This window comes from Plodia interpunctella, chromosome 22, assembly GCF_027563975.2.
Source record: "Plodia interpunctella isolate USDA-ARS_2022_Savannah chromosome 22, ilPloInte3.2, whole genome shotgun sequence".
Lineage (NCBI taxonomy): Eukaryota > Metazoa > Arthropoda > Insecta > Lepidoptera > Pyralidae > Plodia > Plodia interpunctella.
In genome coordinates this window covers 6,341,282-6,362,902 of record NC_071315.1, presented here as the reverse complement: position 1 = coordinate 6,362,902, position 21,621 = coordinate 6,341,282, and the positions used below count along the sequence as shown (strand labels likewise).

Here is a 21,621-nt window from a genome sequence, read left to right as displayed (position 1 = left end):
CACTTCAGTATCCTTGCAGTATTTGTACTATCAAAAAAAGTCAGGTAGTTTAAAAAATAATAAGTATATTTGGCATTTTTCCTTCTGTAAACATATATTCTTACATTATTCGCATTCATTAATAATTAATCTTACTTAGGCTAGCTTAGGAAACAGAATAAATACCGATATTACCGATTTTGTCCTTGAGTTTAAGATCTACCAAGAACTTTATCACAATGTCACAATAGGCCAAGACTCCATTAAGTACCACGAAGTAGAAAACAAAAAAAATCCTGAAATAATAATATTCACTATCAACAATATTAGTTTAAGTTTATTGGCTTTGTGTATGTTGAACAAAGCTATATATATTTCTAAATAAAACATAATCACAAGCCTTTATGTTCTCTTGGAGCGCGAAAAGACTTTCGAATTAATTCGTTTTCATTCAATAATTGTTCTTTTCGCTGAAACTGAAGTGTACATATTCTTTTTTCATTGTAAGGAATTCAAGTAATTGTTTACTTAAAATCCTTTGGAGTTCGCTCGGATAGAGTTCAGACTATACCTAAACCTTTATACTAAGACATACTAAATTCATCGATTTTTTTCTTCGGCGAAAAAAGAATTTGTATTTCATCTACAGGCAACCCTTTAGTTTCGGGTACGAAGAAGAAGCTGAAGATTCCAGTGATGACACAGATGCTGGAGAAGAGGTAGAACACGCAGCCGAGACCGATAAGGTTGGTCAAGGGATCGAAGATGACTAGAATGAGGAAGTTGCAGAGGCATAACCACTCGACGGAGAACATGTTGATGTAACTTTTCACCTGAAAAATATTGTAGCATTATCAAAACTGAGTTTATTTTCAATATAAACTTCAAATAATTAGTGTAAAAATTCAGTCAAAATATTCAATTGATTATGAGGAAATGATTAGACTATCTTATTTTATTCTTATGTTATATCTTTGTTAGTTATTCAATTATAGCTGCAGTGAAGAATTCGCTGAGAAGTAGAGTCATTTTGATTGAGATAAGCTCCTTTTATTTTATGCAAAACGTGTGTTAGATTAATCTATCTAGTAATACTGCCCGTGAAAATGCGCAAATGTGCAACTGATATTTTATTTATTTTTATTTTATTTTATTTATTAAGATACACATAACAAATTGTCACCAAAAAGATACAATGTATACTAAACTAAATATTATAACTAGGCAACAACTCAACACATGCGTATACAACTAGTTTGAATATAAAAACAATATAACTTAGAGAGCTAAAAAAAAAAAGCTATGTATCCGAACAAAATCTATGTATGTAACAAAGCAAAGCAATTTAATAATAGCTGCCAAACAAGTTAAAACAAGGGAGTAATACATAAAAATACAATAATTTCAAAGTAAGTATTAATGGAAAGGATCTTGACTAAAAATATAACAATCTAAAAATTAAGTATGTGACGTATTTTGTTTTTGAAGGAGAACAAAGTGACTCCAAAAATGTCAACGGATTTGTGGTTGATATATATTATTTTTAGAAAATCTACACATATTCGGAATCAGCAAAGACGTTCCAAAGTTGTTGTTGGCATACAGCCTATGATACTCTTCTGTCTCCACACCAATTGCTCCGTTTAGATGTGAAAGGCGGACAAACAAACACACAAACTTATAATATTAGTACGGATAGTATGAATACAATTTTGAAAAAAATGTCATAATTATGTGTCTTTTCAACTATCGAGGGCACTCATATAGCACAATAGTAGTAAACAAACCTACCTCTGGTAAAAAAATCTCAGCGATCAATACGAAAGGCACAGTCCCAGCGCCGAAGGTGTAGAACATGGTGAATGAGTATATGACCACCGGCGTTACCCAGTTAGGGCCCCAGTTGAACTGAATTTGCGTGCCGCAGAGGATGCAGCAGACGCCGGCAGCAAAGGACGAGTATATGATGAGAGGCTGCAAACAGATGTATAAAAGTTATTGATTAGCGTTGTTGAAATTGTGAAAGAGTTTGATGATCTGTCACTTTGTCTGTAAAATTTTATCCAAATTCAAAAGTCTTTATTCAATTTAGGAGGATATGCACCACTTCTGACGTAAAAAAAAACCTTAAAACGAAGTCTACTTTTAAATTTCCAAATAGATTTCCAAAGCGCAGGTGAAGAAGAACTCCCAAAGGTGAACTGACAGACAATGCTAAGCATTAAGTTGTTACTAATGTATCATCAAATGTATTTTTGAGTGTAATTAAATGGTATAATTTCATTACAGAAATAAATGTTATATAAGACTTGCAGAGAATTCGACTAAGCGCCAAATCTATTTGAGGTCGCGTTGCTTTGTTACATAGTTTCGTTTCAATGCACATTTTGAATATAGTTTCACATCTATAAACAATTATTGTGCAGTACTTGACTATTTAATAGAAACAAGATGTTCACCATCCAGCTAGGACAAATCCTTACATAAAACAAAGGACAAATCCTTACCCTTCTTCCAATGAGATCAGTAAGATAAGCAGCAATGAACCCAGCGACTACGCAGATGACTGCAAAGAGGACACTAGCAAGCGTAGTCGACATTTCTGGTATGACTTGTTCGAACAAGGGCCCTGCGTACACCTGGACCACCACTATGCCTTGGAAGATGGATGCCGTCATGAGGATCAGGGTGATGTAGAAGGCGCGGCGTGTTGAACTAGAGCGCTCTGAAAGTTATGATGTCTTGGTAACTGTATAATTCAAGTAGTGTCTGCCCAAAACAGCGTTTTTGTTTAGTTTTTTATAAATAGCACGTTTATTAAAATACTTACTGAAGAATTCCCACGCTGAAATATCTTGTTTCTTGATCGTCTTTAACGTTTCTTCTTCTTCAGTAGTTCCAGCTGAAAATAAATTCATATTTACATTTTATATGAAGTCATATTTGTGATAAAATTTTACTTTTTATTAAATCGTATTTGCCAAAAAGTATTTAATTATAAGTCAATTTGGAGTAAAAAAATTAGAATTTTGATATTTTTTTTCATTTTCAATCGTGGTTACGAAATTTTTTATGTAATGTTAACAATTATAACAGGATTAGGATAGACGTAGTGTATTGTAATGTAAATAAATAGACATTACTTAAGTAATTTGATTTTTTATAAACAATATACCATTGCTAAATTTTATAATACTTAAATGATGGTTTTAAGATAACATAAAACAAGTCTAATAGATTTTTTATTTTAGTGTAAATAGAATGAACATCTTTTATTATGTTTGATGCTGTGGGAAAAAACGCAATGGCGCTAGGACTTATCTTTACAATACTTGTTAGGCTTCATGTTGTCCTAGTATAACAACTAGCAGCCCATAGTTCTGTTGAAACCTTTGGAAGAAATTTTAATATAATGTGTGAACCAAAAACTGACAAAACTACAGCTTCCTCTGTCTACGGTGTAGATTTTTTTGTTCATAAAAATCTGCCGTTGTCTATCAAAAAAATAAATACAGCTTTTGTGGATCCAAGTGTGGATTCCACTATATATACTCATAGAAATAGTTGTATTGAAAATAAAAGAAAAACAGTTTGATATGCTCACTGTCTGGTCCGAAGCTGAGAGCCCGTCGAATGTTATCCATTTCTTGCAAAACCTCTTTAGAATTTGGTTTTGCACTTCTGTAGAAGGCTACTGATTTGACGGCATCCTGCAAAATATGTATGAAATTAAAAGTTAGGAAAATATTGTAAACAAAAAATATTTTTAAGGGATAACTTTTAACAAACATACTCACATTTTCCCTTCCAACTTTCATGAGATACAATGGAGACTCTCTCAACCAAAACAAAAGCAGTACGCTGGAGAAAGAAAGTACCAGACACACATAAGCCATCGTGTAGTAGTCTAACAATCCTCCCAACAGATAGGAGACTAGCATTCCGATGCCAGAGAATACCATGGACCCCGACGTCATTGCCCCTCGAATGGAGTCTTGGCAGAATTCGCTGACGAAAATTGGAACTATTAGGAAAGCAGCACAGCTGAGGCCAGAAATAAATATGGCCGCCAATACCATTTCGACTTTCGTGGTGAAGGCGATCATTATCCAGGTTATCTGTGAAAATTAGAAATACATTTATAATTCGTTCATAGAGACAGAAAAAATAAAAGACATATTATGAGAAGAGTTACGTAGTAACTGTGGGTCCTACCGTCTCATTATTACCAATTCCTACTCACCAAAGACGTAGAAGATGATATGATAGCACAATATTTTCGTCCCACTCTGTCCAAGAAGAACCCCACCATAGGACAGCTGATTAACGCACTGATACTTGATATACTTCCTAGTAGTGCTGCCTCTGCATCAGTCATCGGTCTGTCCAGGACTGTTTCCTTGGATCTGAGCAGCATTAGTGATGAGGAAGGCCAGGTAAAAACAATTCCCATAGTAAGGCTGAGAAAGCACACTGTGGAAGAAAAACATAGTTATATCTAGGAAGATCTCTCGCACATCTCCGCATATACTGCGTAAAAAAATATCTTAAATTTGGAAGATTCAATGGCCCTCAATAATCGTTGGAAATGCTAATGTCTCAGCATAGGTTATGTGTCCCTTAGTCGCCTCGTACGATACCCACCAGAGGATATACAGTGGTTCTATTCCAAGATAAATTATTGTCAATCTAGGTTGATCTTAGGGTGAAACGGGGCCTTTTCAGTTCCTCTCTCCGACATTCATGTGTTCCTGGTTGCGTGCAGATAAAAATACCACAAATTTGACTCTCATTTTATTGACGTCTGAAGTCAATCAATCCTCTTTGGGTTGCTGTTGTTACCTATCGGCTATTTAATCATCTCTTAAGACATCTACGGGATATTTTAGGGCGGGAACCACAGGGTTAATATACATCGACATGGCTTCTGTCTTCTTACCTATTGTGGCTCCACATATTTGCATACAAATGCTCATTTTCACTTAAATTTTTCACAAAACTTTTTCACCACAATTTTTTGAATTTGCACTGACGCGTTCAAATCCCGCGTGTATTCTACGAAACTGAGATGTGTGTAGGGAACAATACTGTTATAAGTGACTATAGATAATAAAGACATATTTTTTATTGTGTGGATTAGAGAATTCTGTTAGATAAAGTCATTTGAGATATCTATATTACATAGACTCTAATGCCATATTGTATGTCTGTCTCGTTCTATTTCCATATGATATAAGAGAGAGGAAGAGGTGGAAATATAATGGAGGGTTTTCCACTCCATTACTAACTCTCTTTTATAACTATAGTGTTCTGTGTTTTCATAACAATATTTAGTATCAAAAATCTATACTATTATTATAAAGAGGTAAGCATTTGTGAGTTTGAGGCGGGTAATCTCGAAACGATTTCAAAAATTCTTTCACCATTAAAAAAGGTATAATATCCAAAATTGCTTTAGGCTATATTTTATCTCAAAATTCTCACGGGAGCGAAGCCCTGGGCAACATCTATGTATATATATATATTATAAATTTTTATGTGTGTAATATATTAATATACATATATTACTCGCGTCGCGGCTCAAGTCTATTATATAGTGTTCAACCTTGTGTATCAAAGTTCATCAAAATCCGTCCCGAAAATTTTGCATGAAATCCTCAGGTAACTGTAAATATCTAAGACAAATTTCGCTTTAGACATGAAAGACAGACCGAAATAAAGACAGACTCATCTCCCAGAAAGACATATTATAAATATTTACATGAATTAATATGTATTTTGTAATATGCAATTATGCTTCGACCTCGGTGGCGCAGTGGTAAAGTTCTTGCCACTATTACAAAATACATGTTATAATAATATTTATACGCTGAAACAGTATGGAATTTACTCCGCTATAGCAATCTGGATAAACCCAGTATATAGCTTTTGAGATAGCTACATAAGTTTATTCCGTTTGCACTTTATGATAAGAAAATTTTGCTTTAACACATGCTGTGGTTAACATGAATTTTTAAATAAACACTTGGAGATATTATTCATTTAACTAGGAGGTCTTCTTCTTCTTCATAGTCGTATTCGTCATGACTGAGGGTCGTGATCATTACGTGGAATAAAACACACACAACGACCCACAACGACCTTTTTGGCACCATTAATGGAGTGGTTTGCCATTGCCTACTTCTAACTGTCTGTCTTTCTGGGACATATATGTCCAAAGTTCGATATCCCATAACACAAGTCTCGAACTTACTTTGGGGCTAGCTCAAAATATATAATAACGGATAAAAAACTGGTGAAAACTGGTTTTTTATTCGTTATATATTTTTAGAGCCTCAAAAGCTATATAACAGGTAAAACTAGCGGCCTGTCCCGGCGTTGTTCGGGTAACACATAATAAATTATATACCTATTAAAAAATAATTAAATAATAATAAATCACTAAACCTGCCTCAGGAATCAGAGTATCTGTTGATTTAACGCGTTAATATTGACAGACTGACGCTACAGTCGGACTTCCTTTCATGTAAATATGCATGTAACCATAGATAAAAGAAACATTTAGAGATTTATTTAGCAAGCGTAAGCTTTTCATGTGATAATTGATTTTTTTTATTTGTTTTTTTTAAGACTATATTTTTAAGGCTATTGAGAACATGAGAACTGTGTAGACGTAATATAATATTTTAAATTCATACTTATGAATGTATGGATCCATATTACAAATGCAAAAGTTTATCTGTCATTTTGAATGCTAAACGATTTTGATGAATTTTGGAATAGATATGCTAAAGTTTCAAATAGTTCAAAAATAAGCTGCTCTTTATTAAATGTCCACCCCCAAAAACCAAAATGGGGGTGTTTAAAACTTTGTATGAAAAACGCAACCGATAAATTTTGCCGTGGTCGGAGCCGCGGGCAACAGCTAGTAAGTAAGTAGGTACCTACATATTCAAAAATATATCAATTCTCCAATTATTTATTTATTAAACTTAAACATTTTACATGACGTTAATTTATCTGCTAACAGTGTAACAAAAACCTTATGTATAGGTTTGAACGTACACTGGCATTCACGTCTAACATATAGTGTAAGTTAATGACGGAGAAGAAACTAATCTAGATCAGCGGTTAATCAAATGGTATAAAAAATTAATAGTACATTCTTCAAATACACAAGTCACAAATCATAAAGTCTATTTTTAGAATTACTAAATTTTTATATCTGTGCCCCTATCTATCATGCTCCTAATTCAAAATGTAGGTATATTTCTCTCATGTGCACTATAGCTAAGTTAAAACACCAGGCGTTTTAATATTACCTAATACTTCTTTAAAGTTATTTTAAATCATCAGGGGCTAAGCCAAGAAATGCTGGCTTGATGTCGTCAAGGATATTGCCAATGGTCTGACAACTAGCGACGGATTGTTATGAAATTTGGTACACGGGTGGAAAACCTGGAATAACACATAGGGTACTTTTCCCGAAATTCCCACGTATGAAACACAGCAAGTAACCATGTTTTGTTTGTTGACCATGTTTTGTTCACCTCCTGAGGAATAATATATAAGGACATGATAAAAATATTTCAAGTTCTAATGTTTTATTTGTATTAGTGTAAGATATTAAGCTTTATTACAATGTGCATAATGTTGTACTGTGATGCGCAGGAGTTTCGGTATGTCTGGTAGAGCGTAACTTAATATGAAGGAAATTGATACAATGAATGTAGTGATGTGACACGTGTATTTGTAACGTTCCTGTTGATGTGCTACTTAATTAAAGTAAAAATTGTGACAATACACATACAAATGATAAATGACAACTAATGACTTTTCAAATTAAAATTTAAATAAAGCTTGTAATAATTAAAACAATGTTTTTCTAAAACAAAAATATAAAATAATAGATGTATTCCTAAAAACACTTATTTTTATAGAGACGCTTATTTGGTCCAGAATATTCTATTACTTTAAAACTACATACTTAGTTTACCTACATATAGATGCGAACTTTATGTGATAATATGACTGTATATTAATTATAGTATATAAATTACCTAACCACCCGTAAAACAGCACAAAATATTCGGGTTTACTAGATATAATTATTGACTTCGCTTCGTGAGAAATTCGTTATAAAAAGTGTACCCTATGTGTTATTCCAGGTTATATTCTACCCGTGTACCAAATTTCATAACAATCCGACCTTGCTTTGCGTGATATTTCACGCATATATCTTTTGTAACCAACATAATATATTCACATTATATCCTCACAAACTTTCGCATTTATAATATTGGTAGGATAGGTTAGTAGGACTGACTACTGGGGTATTATTTAATCTGTGGTAGGACTAGTACAACATAACGTTACCGGTTGCTCACTAGACAGGCGTCACTAGTCCACAACTTCATTTCATTCATAAAACAAAATATCGAGGTCAGTCGCCGGCTACTCGCTTTCTTGATATAACGTGTCTTGTTGTGTTTTTGTTACCAAAAGGTAAGTATTTGTTTTTGTTTAGTTTTATGGATTACACGAATAATCGTAATTTCTCCTTAGATGATTATTATTATAAGTGTTAAAGATTTGATTATTGTTAGACATGTTTTGATTTTAACACCGGCTACAAGTCTTATACATTTGTTTTTGTAAAAATCGTGTTTTTTGCCAAATGCGAATTATTTATTTATTTTCCTTACCAGCATAATGATTTTCTAGAAATCTAGTAGGTACTTTACCGAAGTAAATTCTGATAACAATAACATTTTTTTTTACTTTCTGTTATAGGATTTTAAATATTTTTTTTTTGTTATTTAATTTCCAGAACATGAAATAATGCTAACATAACCAGGATGGCAGAAAAACAAGGAATACGTTTCGAAGAAGCAGAAAGAAGGAAGGCGGTGATACTAGGAAGCTTAGGATGCATATTCGGTGGCCTGGGATGGATTACCAGGGATTCAGCAATCGCAGTTGGTACTTTGGCCCTGGCAGCAACGTATCTGATGACGGGGGATCGGTACCAGTGGATCTATATCTGGTTGAAGACATACAAAAGGGATTGGCTGTAAGTAAATTTTGTTTTTCTATCATAACTTAGGAAATCCATGTGTTTTTCTTTTTAGAATGGGCATTGTCCATTTTTTCATACTTTTTTTTTTATTTTTTTTTTGAAAATATACGCTGTTTTGAAAAACTAATTTGAAAATAAATGTATTTCGTAATGTCAATAAAATGATTTTTTTTTAAAATAAATTGACCAGATGACAACATCAGTTTACTTGTACGTGACTTTTCTCATGCCTAGTCGAACAAAAATGAAAAAATATAAAACTGTCATGGCTGTCAATGTCAAAATATTCAATCTTAATTTTAATAATTTAGAAATTAGGTAAAATAGGGAATAGGGAGGATAAACAAGGGGATTAAAAAAATCATAATTAACACCCAATATGTGACTGTGTCAATTTTTGTAAGAATTTATCAATTTTAGGAATATAGGTATCTTTTCAGGTCTCTTTTCTAAACAAAATGCTTACTCCGTACTTATATAGCATTTATTATTCCACTACATTCCGGTAAGAGATTGGGACAAAAAGGTTTAGTGTGGGAAAGTAGACTTGTTTAGTTCTGGAGGGGTTTACTTATTTAACTTGAAGATGGTGTTGTCAAATAAATTTATATATAAGTACTAGGCGCACATAAGTATTGTGAAGTTCATCGAGCTGAAAGGTCAGCGAGTGATTTAGGTGTACTTGCACACTTTTCCATCCATTGTCTCCGAGGGCGGTACAAAGTCCGATTGTAAACTAAACACTTAACCGGCAACGCTTGATAACTTTTGTTATGTTTGTTTGATATGATTACTTGGAAATCACTATTTTGAAACAACTGCCTTAAGATGACACGAATATACTAATATACACTTAGTAGATAAAACAAGCGTTTTAGGAAGGAAGAAGTGCTTTGGAACAGATTACAGGCTTATTGGTATTTATTAGCTTATAAATGATTATTTTAAATAACATGGTGTCCTATATACTCTTGGACAATGAATTGTGGGATATTGTCTTTTTTGGCACAGTATTTCCAACATAAAGTATAATAAAGATTCAAAATGTCAAAGAATCCTTGCCAACTAACAATTGGCCGGTAAACAAATTACCAGAACTGCAGAGGCCAAGGTCCAGTAATTGTTAGTTGTTACACCTTTGTACGATCGAGTTAGCGTCGACATCCGGTGCGAATTGTAACCGCTTGTTTGGTTATGTCAACCTGGTAGCAGAACCAACTATTACGTTGTCGAATGCACCAAACAATTTTTCTAAGCTTGGCATTTATTTGTACTTGTCGTGGAATGAAACACACACAACAACTTTCTTGATATTATTAATGGAGTGGTTTGCCCATGCCTTCTCCATTTCACACACAAGTTAATAATAATCAACCAGTGTGCAGGTTTCCTCACGATGTTTTCCTTCACCGGAAGCAAGTGTTGGTCGATGAAAACTACTATATATATGAGTCAGACTTGTATACAAACTCATGTGGCACAAGTAGGATTCGAACCTGGGACCTTTCGATCCACAGGCGGGCGGGCCTCTTGACCATTACACCACCGCCGCTTCACCAATTTATTTCTAAAATAACTTCAATCCTCACCAGACTTTCTCTATCGATGTTTAGCCTTGAGCCTATTATTTTAATTAATGAAAATAACATTGGAAGTATTTTGTACAGAATATCAAATATTTTCCCCATAGATTTACGATATTATATTGTCTCTAGATAGATCGTTTTACGTTCAAAATTTCTCAAAAAGTAAGATGCGAAGATGTTGTGTTTGGAATATGAATAAACTGGAGTAAATCTGGCTAGTAATGAGGCAATGCCATTACAAATTACTCCCATCAAGATACAAAATGAAAATAAAGAAAGATAAATTTATTTTTCCAGTTATTATAGCAAATTCAGAATATTAAATGCCATTGGTATAATTATTTCATTAGTTAAGCTTCAAGTTTCTGATTATTATTAGATTGTTTAATGTGTCTTCAATGCTAAAGAGTTTTTAAGAGAAACAATTATGTTTCCCATAAAATTGGTCGTATTTGAAAATCTTCTTTAATGATTTGTTTAGAAGAGGGACTTTAAACTTTTTAATTCGCTCCCCTAGTGTCGGGCACCGGATAGCTCCTATTATACTAGGGTATCAGCAAATTTTAAGAGGTGTATGTATGGCAATGGAGTCGGTTGTAGTGATTGGATGATTGCTCTACCCGTAACATACGACCAAATAGACATCGTGTGGTGTTATCAAGTTAAACTTTGTTATGTTATTTCATTGCATACTATAAAACGAAGTCGCTTCCCGCTGTCTGTCTCTATGTATGCTCAGATCTTTAAAACTACGCAAAGGATTTTGATGCAGGTTTCTTAATACACACATGATACAATAAGGATGTGATTGGAGTCTCCTTTTAAGCGTGCAAGCCTGTGTCAGGAGACCCCGCTCTTTCATAAAAGCATACACTTAAGTACTTATTTATTTTACTTAGCTAACTTCAAATGTAATGTATGTAATTATGTATATGTACGTTTTCAATATTGTATTGATATACCGTTACGTATATTTAATTTCATCGGGTCATACAAGTTCCTCTTGCCCATTGTAATTCTACGTATCAAATGTCATAGTTACGGAAAAGCTATGATATTAAATCCATAGAATTACACTGGGTAACCGCGAATCTTAAGTTTCTCATATAGTATAGTTATAAAAACCAGTAAACCACCAATCCAGTAGTCAGATGTCATGACGTGAAAAATTGGCAAGAAAGGGACGCCTGTATCCAGCTACCTAAAGTAGACATAGAAGGAAGATTTTACAAAAAAATTAACACACAAATATCCTTCTCGATATTTCTAACTCGCATTTTCTGGTGCCCCAAAGTCCAGCCAAAAGTCTTTGTCTGCCTGCTCCGCTTTCACGCCTAAACCGCTGGACCGATTTTGATGAAATTTATAGTTAAAGGCTCTCGATCAAACATAGGGTACTTTTTTCAAAAATCAATCCTAAAATAACTAATGTAGAGTGAAAGTTTGTGACATCCAGGAACATGCGAGTATGAAAGAGATAGATGTAGTATGGACCGTACTAGCAATTTGTGTCTAATAATAATATACAACCGGAGTACGCTCGAGAGATAACCTCTTTACTTCACTTTGACTAGAGTCAGTAATGTTTGATAAAAGCAATGAAATCTGAATATACTTTAGTTAAGATCTAACTCCTTCCTGGTCTGGAAGCGAAAGAAAAACGAAGAATGTACCAGGTGCTTCACCTCTGGCACAGTTTGCAAAATAAATGGACAACAGAGTACATAAGCTTGATAAATTGATTATTGTTTTATATTCGACACTGTTGCCCAAAATTTACAAAAAAGGTTACAGTCGCCACCTAAGTCCTTGTCGTGAATTGTGAAACTTTTAATAATGAAAAATTATAATACTATTGGTGCGAAGCGGTGGTGGTGTAAAGGTTAAGATGCCCGCCTGTGGATCGAAAGGTCCCAGGTTCGAATCCTACTAGTGTCACATGAGTTTGTATACTGACCCATGTAGTTTTCATAGAGCACCACTTGCTTCCGGTGAAGGACAACATCGTGAGGAAACCTGCACACTACTGGTTGATTCTTATTAACTTGTGTGTGAAATTGAGAAGGCAACGGCAAACCACTCCATTAATAATGCCAAGAAAGTAGTTGTGTGTGTTTCATTTCACGTAATTACCACGACCCTCAGCCATGAGGAATACGACTATGAAGAATAATACTATCATAGAAATTTTTATATATAGTGTAGCATAAATTACAGTCATTTTCGCTAACATATTATTATTCGCTAACCTATTATAATTATCATCCCAGCCATTTTCTACACTACTCAAGCCATTTTCTGCCAACCTTTTGCTAATCACGTAAAGTTTTCGTTATAAATGAAAAGAAATGGTTAAAATGTGATGGTAGCGCTAGTGAACATGATCATAAAAAGCGTAAACACTTATCTTGCCTCTTGTTTTATGTATTTAACAAACAAAATACAGTTACAACTACACCACCTAAAATGTATGTGGTAAATGTACCATGAAATCGTTGTCTAGACGCTGTACATTCGGATTAATATAAAGAAGAAACACTTATAGCTGTAACCATAGATGTTAAAATGATACGTCTAGTAAATAATCAATTTATTAAGGCTGACATTACGCAGATTTTCTTTTGTTTCCAGAGGTTTCAGGGTCCTGCTAAAGACGATACTAAGGATAAGACTGTGGGAACAGACCAGCACCACGGTGGTGAGCCGGTGGGCAGAAGTAGTCAAAATGTACCCTAATAAAAAAGCGTTTGTCATGGCAGATCGAGCCATGACTTTTAGAGAGGTATGTTGTAAGATTTTATTTAGCTGATATCATCTATCCCGACGACTCCATTCATTGTCGTCTCCCGTCCTACAGAGTTGAAATTTTCCACATCGAATCACAATGCATTATTATAAAGGCTGCGTAAATAGATTTATAGGTTCTTCCTGCGAATCAGAGTCTGGTGTTACAAATAATGCCTGAGCTAGTCCATCTCCGGGCTTCTGAAGTCGGAATGCAACCGATAATACCATAGATTGAGAGAGAGTTTCGGTTTTCAATGAAAATTGACCAACATTTTCAGCGATTTCCACTATCCCGACCCAATTAACCGAATGATTGTTATTCGCGTGGGTTAGCCTGATAAGTTTAAAGATGCAATCAACTGTTATGCAAGTCAATTATTAATCAAAGACTAGTCATAATTGTTTAGATAATAAATCTAATTATTAGATAATTGTTTATATGTTTTTATCACAAAAAATGTGCCTCATTTGTTTTGCAATGGTAGTCTTGATAATTGTATTATTAAATTTCAAAAGAAGCGAAGCAATGGGAATCTATTTCAATAGGATAGATGACAAGGTCAGAAAAATTGTATGTAATGTATTGTATGTAAAAAAAATTGTATGCTATTGATAAAATATATATATGTATTTCTTTTAAGACCATTGTGATAATTCGTAGTTGCAGCTAAATCATTATACGAATATTTAAATTTGGTTAGAGAGTCCATTAAAAATACATAAACATAAATTTTAACAGTAACAATTTTTAATCGCCACATACAACATCCACGGGATGATATTGAATGGTTCTATTCTAGGGCGGAACCACACGCCTACGATGATACTAATACATTTTCGAGAGAGGGGGGAGAGAGAAGTGGACACGGGCAAAAATAATTAATGTAATTATGTAAAGAAATGTCAGGTCAATGTCCTTTATCAGACTTTCTGATAAAGTGTCCTCGGACTGCAATGTTGAGTCATGATAATGCATTGCTCTTATTGTTAACTAGCGGCCCGGCCCGGCTTCGCTCGGGTAAAACCATAATGAATAATAAATACCTCCTTCAGAAATCATACTATCTATTAAAAGAACCAGCATCAAAATCCATTGCGTTCTCCAAATTCAAATCATTTATTCAGAAATTGGATTTTCATAGGCATTTTTTTACGTCAATTTTTATAGTTATTTCTCACAGGCTACAAACTACTGGCATTTCGGAACGACCACTGCTGAGAAGAAATGCTGAAAGAAATTCATTTGAACAGTGTTGGTCCCTATCACGCCAGAAGGGCTTACCATTATTATCTTACAATTTAAATTTCTAATAATTTATCAAAGTACATAATATATGTACTAAAAAAGTATATCAAGCAGGTTATGATTGTGATCCGAGTGCTCTATCTGTAATAATTACATCAATTATTAATTTTATAATAGCATTCCGACTTTCTCTTAGGGTGAAGAGTTCAGCAACAGGATAGCTTGGTACTTCAAGCGCCAAGGTTTCAAGAGTGGAGAGGTCATTGCACTCTTCATGGAAACACAACCAGAATACGTCTTCGTATGGATTGGCCTTGCCAAGTTGAGGGTGACCACAGCATTGGTCAATACAAATTTGAGGGGACCCCAGTTGATACACTGCCTGAGGATTGCTGGATGCAAAGCCGTTGTATTCGGAGACGAGATGGTGGATGGTGAGCTCTTTTTGATTTATGATTTCCTGGTGTTCCTTATGTCTGTCATTTGCCAACAGTCTAAAATAGAATACGGTCTACAAACTTCTTGGCCAATACTATTATAGTAGGGTATATATAATATAGTTTAATTAGTCAAGTCGACACGAAGAAGAATCGAACACGGAAAACTACCCCGTTCATCCACTTTCGGAACCAAACTTTCAGATGGTTGATGATGGGCTCTTTGTAATTTATGACTTCCTGGTATTTTGAGTAGATTCTCTGCTAAGGCAGTTTAATTGTTTAAATTATAATAAAAAAATAGATATGGTAAAATTAAGGGTTATCATTTTGCATTGGTAAGAGAGGCATGGTGATACGGTGGCATTTATCTTTGACAGCTCACTAACCTATTACACCCAACTTTACATTATTATCCTTTCATATTATAAAAAGAAGTCCCCCCCCCCTGTCGCGACTGTCTCTTTGTATGCGATAAACTCAAAATCTACTTGACGGATTTACCCGAGTGAAGCTGAGACAGATAGATAGCTAGCATTTCAGAATAAAAAAATCCAAATGAACATTGGACATTTAAAAGTGATAAAACTATGCCCACTTTCCAGCAATTAAGGAGATCCAGGCAGAGATTCGTGACCTACCGCTCTTCCAATTCAACTCGCCTGAGCGAGATGTCACAATAGTTCTACAGGATACTGCTCCATTAGCATCAGAACTGAAAGAGGTTCCTCCGGAGCCCTTTCTGGATACAGTCCAGGCCAAACCGAGGGATACGCTTATGTATATTTACACTAGCGGCACTACAGGATTCCCTAAAGCTGCAGTTATTACAAATATCAGGTGTGACATTTTCGAAGTTATAATGTTCTTCACCCAAACGCCAATTCCTTTATCTATATTGCACCCTGTTTTGATAAGACCTGAAGAAGGTAGTCTTTCTCCAAGTTTCTCCAAGGTAAACTGGCAGACAATGCTTACCATTTATTGTATTATATTAATAAAAGTATTTTGAGTGCAATAAGCTTTAAATAAATTTAACGCACGTGGTATTATAGTTTTAATTGAGATGCCAAGAAATTTTATCTATCTGAATGTCTGAGTTAAAATTGATACGGTATACACAGAGCAAATATAATAGGCAAGTATATTTCATCAATTCTCAGTCTACAAAATTATGCCCACTGGTGGGCATATTTTTGTAGACTATTCATGATGTCACACCATTTCTTTTGATCTATGGGATTTTAGCGGAATTTAAAACAAAAACTTTTATATCATTTTTGTCAGGTTTCTTCTCATACCACTAGGAGTACATAACTCCGCGCAGCTGTCATCCTCTGACGTCATCTACGACCCGCTCCCACTGCACCATACCGCTGGAGGGGTGCTCGGCGCTGGCCAAGCCGTGGTTCTAGGTTGCACCGTGGTTCTGAGAAAGAAGTTCTCCGCTTCGAATTATTGGAGTGATGCGGCTAAGCATGGGTGTACCGTAAGTTTAAAAAGAATTATTCTTTAATAGTGGGTAAGCCGACCTTCTTTTATTTGGTTACGCTTGTCGTTTTTAGTTTTCTTCTTCTTTGGTCATAATTAGTATATTTTTGATCGTGTCAATATTATTTTGATCGTGTCAACCCGTCATTGTGTTATATTTGGCTGTTTAGTAAGGCATGTCAAAATACACGTCTTTTATTACAATAAAATAATGGTTAATAGGGATCCCTTTTTTCACATAAATTTTTATACTAATTTAATTTATCATAACGAGTTAGGCATATATTTTTTTGACATAATAATATTTTGATTTTGACATATTTGTTTTTTGGCATATCTTTTCAATAAGCATAATTATAGTTTAGGCTAATGTATTTTACCATAATTTTGATTTGTACAAAGCTATGTGTAGCAGTAGGTTAGGGTGCGGCGGAGTGGCCCTCGGGCCACTCATAAGCCACCAATATGCTTTAGAATATTATGCTTAAAAATAGTTATGCTTTACCATAAGTATAACAATTTTTAAACATATGTATGCGTAAAATAAAACCAAACACATCCTACCCAAGAATATTAAAAAAAAAATCTATGTGCAGGTAGCCCAGTACATAGGTGAGATCTGCCGCTACCTCCTCGCCGTGCCTCCTGGTCCCAACGACCGCGCCCACAAAGTGCGCGTCATGGCCGGCAATGGACTAAGACCGCAGATATGGGAGGAGTTCGTCAGAAGGTTCGACATACAACGCGTGCTGGAGTTCTATGGTGCTACGGAGGGGAATAGTAATCTTGGTAAGAATGTGGAATAGGGATATTTTATGTGAACTCATATTACTTTTAGTACATACAATCTTGGTACTCGTATATAAAAGTGAAGAGCAAGCAAAGATAGTTTTGAAGTTGATCATACACACAACAATTCCAAATTTATTAAAATGCATGTAAATTATTTTATTTATGATTTTGGATTCTCATTTTTATTTCAGTGAATCTGGATTCTAAGGTCGGTGCCATAGGCTTTCTGAGCCGACTGGTCTCCTCAATATACCCTCTAACTCTCGTCAAGTAGGTACCAATTCAATTTTCTAGTTTAAACCCAAGAATTTCAATTAAAAATGTGTCTTCTTTCACTTTATGAGATCGTTGAGACGAATTCGATTAAAATTCCTTTATTGTTTTAGATGTGATCAAATTACTGGCGAAATACTGAGAGATAGTAACGGGAAATGCATAAGTTGTGGACCTCATGAACCAGGCAAGTTATTGTCACTAAAGAGCGCCATGAAAGACGTCGTAGCAATATCTAGAACTATGATTATCAAATAGACTACGTTATTGGCATCAGCTATGGTAGCGCCATCTTCGGGAATTATTTAGCAGATTCGACATACATTGCTGGTATTCCCTAGCACTCTCGTCATACAAACTACGCAATATTCGTTCATTCGCATCATCATCTGTCTGAGTTCAGCGACAGTTTAATGCCGAGACAACATTTATCTTTCAAAACTTGAGTAAACGAAAGTCATTACATAAATATCTCCTCTCAAGCTATCGCTGGTTAACTGGAAGATATTTCTTCATGGGATAAGTCCGTCATTATATATTTTCTGTGTGTATATATGCACTTTATATGATAATTTTACAAAAAATATAATATAAACAAAGAAATATTCAACGCTTCATCCATCCATTTTATCCATCATTTCACAGGCGTGCTGTTAGGCAAGATAGATCCGAAGAAAGCAATCCTAACGTTCTCCGGGTACGCAGACAAAACGGCTTCGGAGAAGAAAATGGTGAGGAATGTGAAAGTTGACGGTGATTGCTACTTCAACACCGGCGATATACTCGTCATGGACCACTACGGGTACTTCTACTTCAAAGACCGCACTGGAGACACTTTTCGGTGAGATTTTCTGATATTTTATGATACCTTGGTAGATAAATAGCTTTCAAGGAAAAAATTAAGAGTTTTGCGACTTTTTATTATTTATATTTGTGTTTAGATGGCGAGGAGAAAATGTATCAACAGCTGAAGTGGAAGGTGTTATCAGCTCCTTGGTTGGATTGAAAGACGCTGTTGTTTATGGTGTTGCTGTAAGTACATTTTTATATATAGTTATTATTACAACATCTTAATCTGTCCCGTTTGTAATCATGCAAGTAAAAGTTACGTTAAATCAAAATCAAATAATTTATTCAGAAATTAGGCCTTCACAGGCACTTTTTCACGTCATATTCTAAATTAAATGATGTTTACCAAAGCTATAAACTACTAGCATTTCGGCACGACCACTGCTGAGAAGAAATGCCAAAAGAAACTCATTCAAACAGTGTTGGTCCCTATTATGCCAGAAGGGCTTACCATTTTTTAACTTACGTTTGCCCTACAGAAAAGTGGATATGTTATTATAATCTGCTGCAGTACAGGAATGTCTGGATTATTACAATGAAATTGCAACAAAGCTTGTGATAAAAATTTTATTTTTGTCAAAAATCTTGTTCAATGTCTTTCTCTTGCCACAAGCTTTTATTGTCGTCAGAGAGATCTTGTTGCATTCAATTCGTAATAATAAAATCATGCCTGAGAATGACCGTCGTGGAGTTCCCACATCGGGAGATTCCGGGTGCACCAACAGGTCTCATGTTTACCATAATATTTCATTGTCATGAAAACTGAAGGGATGTGGAAAGTTTGAATTGTGTGGGATAAGCAAAAACAGGTGAAATTAAATTGCAAGATTTGGTTACAGACATACAAACATCGGGCCAGGTTATATAAATAAAATATTGTAATGCGCCTTGATCTTCAATAAATATGTATAAATAGGTATTTCTGAATTTGAAGTAACGTAAAAACTTACATAAACTTGTTCCAGATACCAAATTTTGAAGGAAAAGCTGGCATGGCAGCGATCGCTGATCCAGAAAGAAAATTTGACCTTATTGTCTTGGCTAAGGGTTTAAAATCGTCCCTGCCAACGTACGCTCGGCCTTTATTCATAAGGGTTCTGCCAGAACCACCTCTCACTGCCACATTTAAATTAAAAAAGAAAGAATTGATGGAACAAGGCTATAATCCAAGTGCACACAACGATCCTATGTATTTTTTGGATCAAAAATCGGGAGAGTATGTTCCGTTCACGCAGAAAATGTACGATGATTTGATGCAAGGAATGATCAGGCTGTGATTGTAGTAGTAGTAACATATTAGAATAAACCGCAGACAAAGAAAACTTAAGAAACCGCAGACAAAGCAAACTACAAAAACAAAATAAATTTTAGCTTAATTTAATTAAATTAAGCTAAAATTTATTTTGTCTCTTTTCTCATGGAAAATATTAAGTGCGACAGTGACAGAACATATTTTAGTTTTATGATTTAACTTTCTTATGAATAACCAAAAAGCGTCGAGATTTATTACAAGGTAGTTTTGTCTTTTACAAGAAGAAATAGACAGAGTGTATCAAAGAAAGTATCAATGGATATGGCGAATGACAGAACGAAATTGAAGGAACATACATACTGTGCCGACCCCACATAAGTGGGATAACATTAAGAAGAAGTGTTGTCTTTTAAGCCGTCTTGCATTCATTGGTTCACATACAGATATAGGGGGTATTGGTATGAGCTTTAATACGATCATTGTAAGATTCTGCTTTGTGTTCTATTACCTCCTTAACAGTTTTGATATCAGTGTACTAATGTAATTCACTGAATCGGATAAATAGTGCATTCGTTGCCATTTTAGTGCTTTGTTTTGAAACGTCATATTCTAAATTAAATTATATGTTTCACGTTTCTTCTCATGTATTTTCTCGTGTGTTTCCCTTTCTTGTGTGAGCGAAACGATAGATATTACGAAGTCTTCAGTTTTCTCTGTCAACGGAATAAACTGAATATTATTTAATAAGTTTGAGGATAGATTCTTTTGTTGCTCAAAATTTAAATGTTATAGTTCTGGAAAACTATTATACTCCAGTATTTTAAGCGGTTGAAACTAGTTAAGTTATGAAAAATTAACTGGAGTTTGGTGAAATACTATCACAATGTCTTAAGGTTAATTAAAATCATTTACTCAGAAACTAGACCTCCATAGGCACTTTTATACATCACATTTCAAATTTATAAAATGATCTAAAAACTACAACTTAATAGAATTTTGGAACAACTGCTGAGAAGATATATTAGAATACCGAGAGAATCTCATGAATGTGGCTACAATTCACACAAAATAATGTTTGCTGGAGATTAGTTTCAGAGGTTAACACTTTCAAACTAGCAACAGGCGTCCATAGGCTGCGGTGACCACTTCCCATCAGGTGGGCAGGATGCCTGTTTGCTTGTTCAGTATAAAAAACGCAAAATCATCAGTTTTAGGTACTATTATATTATTAGTTGATGGTAGAATATGTAGATCAATAAATGTAATCATACATTTCTCGATACATCATTATTAATTGTAATGTTTGTATGAACAACCATTTGGTACTTCATCTTGAATATTGTGTTAAAATATGTAAAAAAAACGTCAAAAAACAAGGTTATTTAATTAATCTTAATCCTCGGAATTGTGATATATATATATATATAATCAGTGTTATTTATTTAAGTGTACACATATTTTGGTAAATAAAAATGTTTATTCTCTATTTGATTGATGATTCAATGAGTCTCTTTATTTTTTGTTTGCTATTGCGCGAGATACTATTATCTTCCATAATATAACCCTGTCCCTCCTCCTGCTCCTGGAAGACCATTATGAGGCCAATGAAAAGACCAAGGCGATTGTTTTTCTTTCTGTGGCTACGAATCATTGTAAATTAAACTATTTATTGCGAATAGATAAACTGAATTGAATAAATTAAATACTTTATCTGCTATTGTAACAAACATACACATACATCCAAACTTTCGCATTTCAAATATTAATAGTTAGTAGGACCTAGGGCAAAAAAATTTAAGGTTTATTTTGTACGCCGACGTCGGATTTTGTGGCGTCACAAACCCAGGTGA

General features: G+C 34.4%; 2 protein-coding genes across 2 annotated transcripts; one reads left to right on the top strand and one right to left on the bottom strand.

Moving 5' to 3' along the window:
• Positions 1-47: 47 nt before the first annotated feature.
• Positions 48-5,056, bottom strand: LOC128679557 (facilitated trehalose transporter Tret1-like). Its single transcript, XM_053761873.1, has 8 exons — positions 4,919-5,056; positions 4,223-4,452; positions 3,777-4,097; positions 3,584-3,689; positions 2,810-2,881; positions 2,487-2,704; positions 1,771-1,953; positions 48-812 (listed from the first exon to the last, which is right to left on the bottom strand). The coding sequence occupies exons 1-8, from the start codon at positions 4,953-4,955 to the stop codon at positions 564-566; spliced, it is 1,416 nt and encodes a 471-aa protein (XP_053617848.1). The 5' UTR covers positions 4,956-5,056; the 3' UTR covers positions 48-563.
• A 3,303-nt stretch (positions 5,057-8,359) lies between these two features.
• Fatp3 (Fatty acid transport protein 3) lies at positions 8,360-21,274 on the top strand. Its single transcript, XM_053761863.1, has 12 exons — positions 8,360-8,484; positions 8,810-9,052; positions 13,276-13,426; positions 14,874-15,111; positions 15,720-15,954; positions 16,402-16,603; positions 17,202-17,394; positions 17,589-17,667; positions 17,784-17,857; positions 18,316-18,511; positions 18,612-18,702; positions 19,485-21,274. Exons 2-12 carry the CDS (start codon positions 8,838-8,840, stop codon positions 19,794-19,796), a joined length of 1,986 nt encoding a protein of 661 aa, XP_053617838.1. The 5' UTR covers positions 8,360-8,484; positions 8,810-8,837; the 3' UTR covers positions 19,797-21,274.
• The last annotated feature ends 347 nt before the right edge of the window (positions 21,275-21,621 follow it).

Bases quoted from the DNA above. Each gene is read 5' to 3' on its own strand.
- LOC128679557 (XM_053761873.1), bottom strand. From the start codon at position 4,955: ATGAGCATTTGTATGCAAATATGTGGAGCCACAATAG. The intron at 4,098-4,222 runs GTGAGTAGGAAT...TAATTTTCACAG, and splicing joins TATCATCTTCTACGTCTTTG to ATAACCTGGATAATGATCGC. The intron at 3,690-3,776 runs GTGAGTATGTTT...CATATTTTGCAG, and splicing joins TGAAAGTTGGAAGGGAAAAT to GATGCCGTCAAATCAGTAGC.
- Fatp3 (XM_053761863.1), top strand. From the start codon at position 8,838: ATGGCAGAAAAACAAGGAATACGTTTCGAAGAAGCAGAAAGAAGGAAG. The intron at 9,053-13,275 runs GTAAGTAAATTT...TTTTGTTTCCAG, and splicing joins ACATACAAAAGGGATTGGCT to AGGTTTCAGGGTCCTGCTAA. The intron at 18,703-19,484 runs GTAAGTACATTT...AACTTGTTCCAG, and splicing joins CTGTTGTTTATGGTGTTGCT to ATACCAAATTTTGAAGGAAA.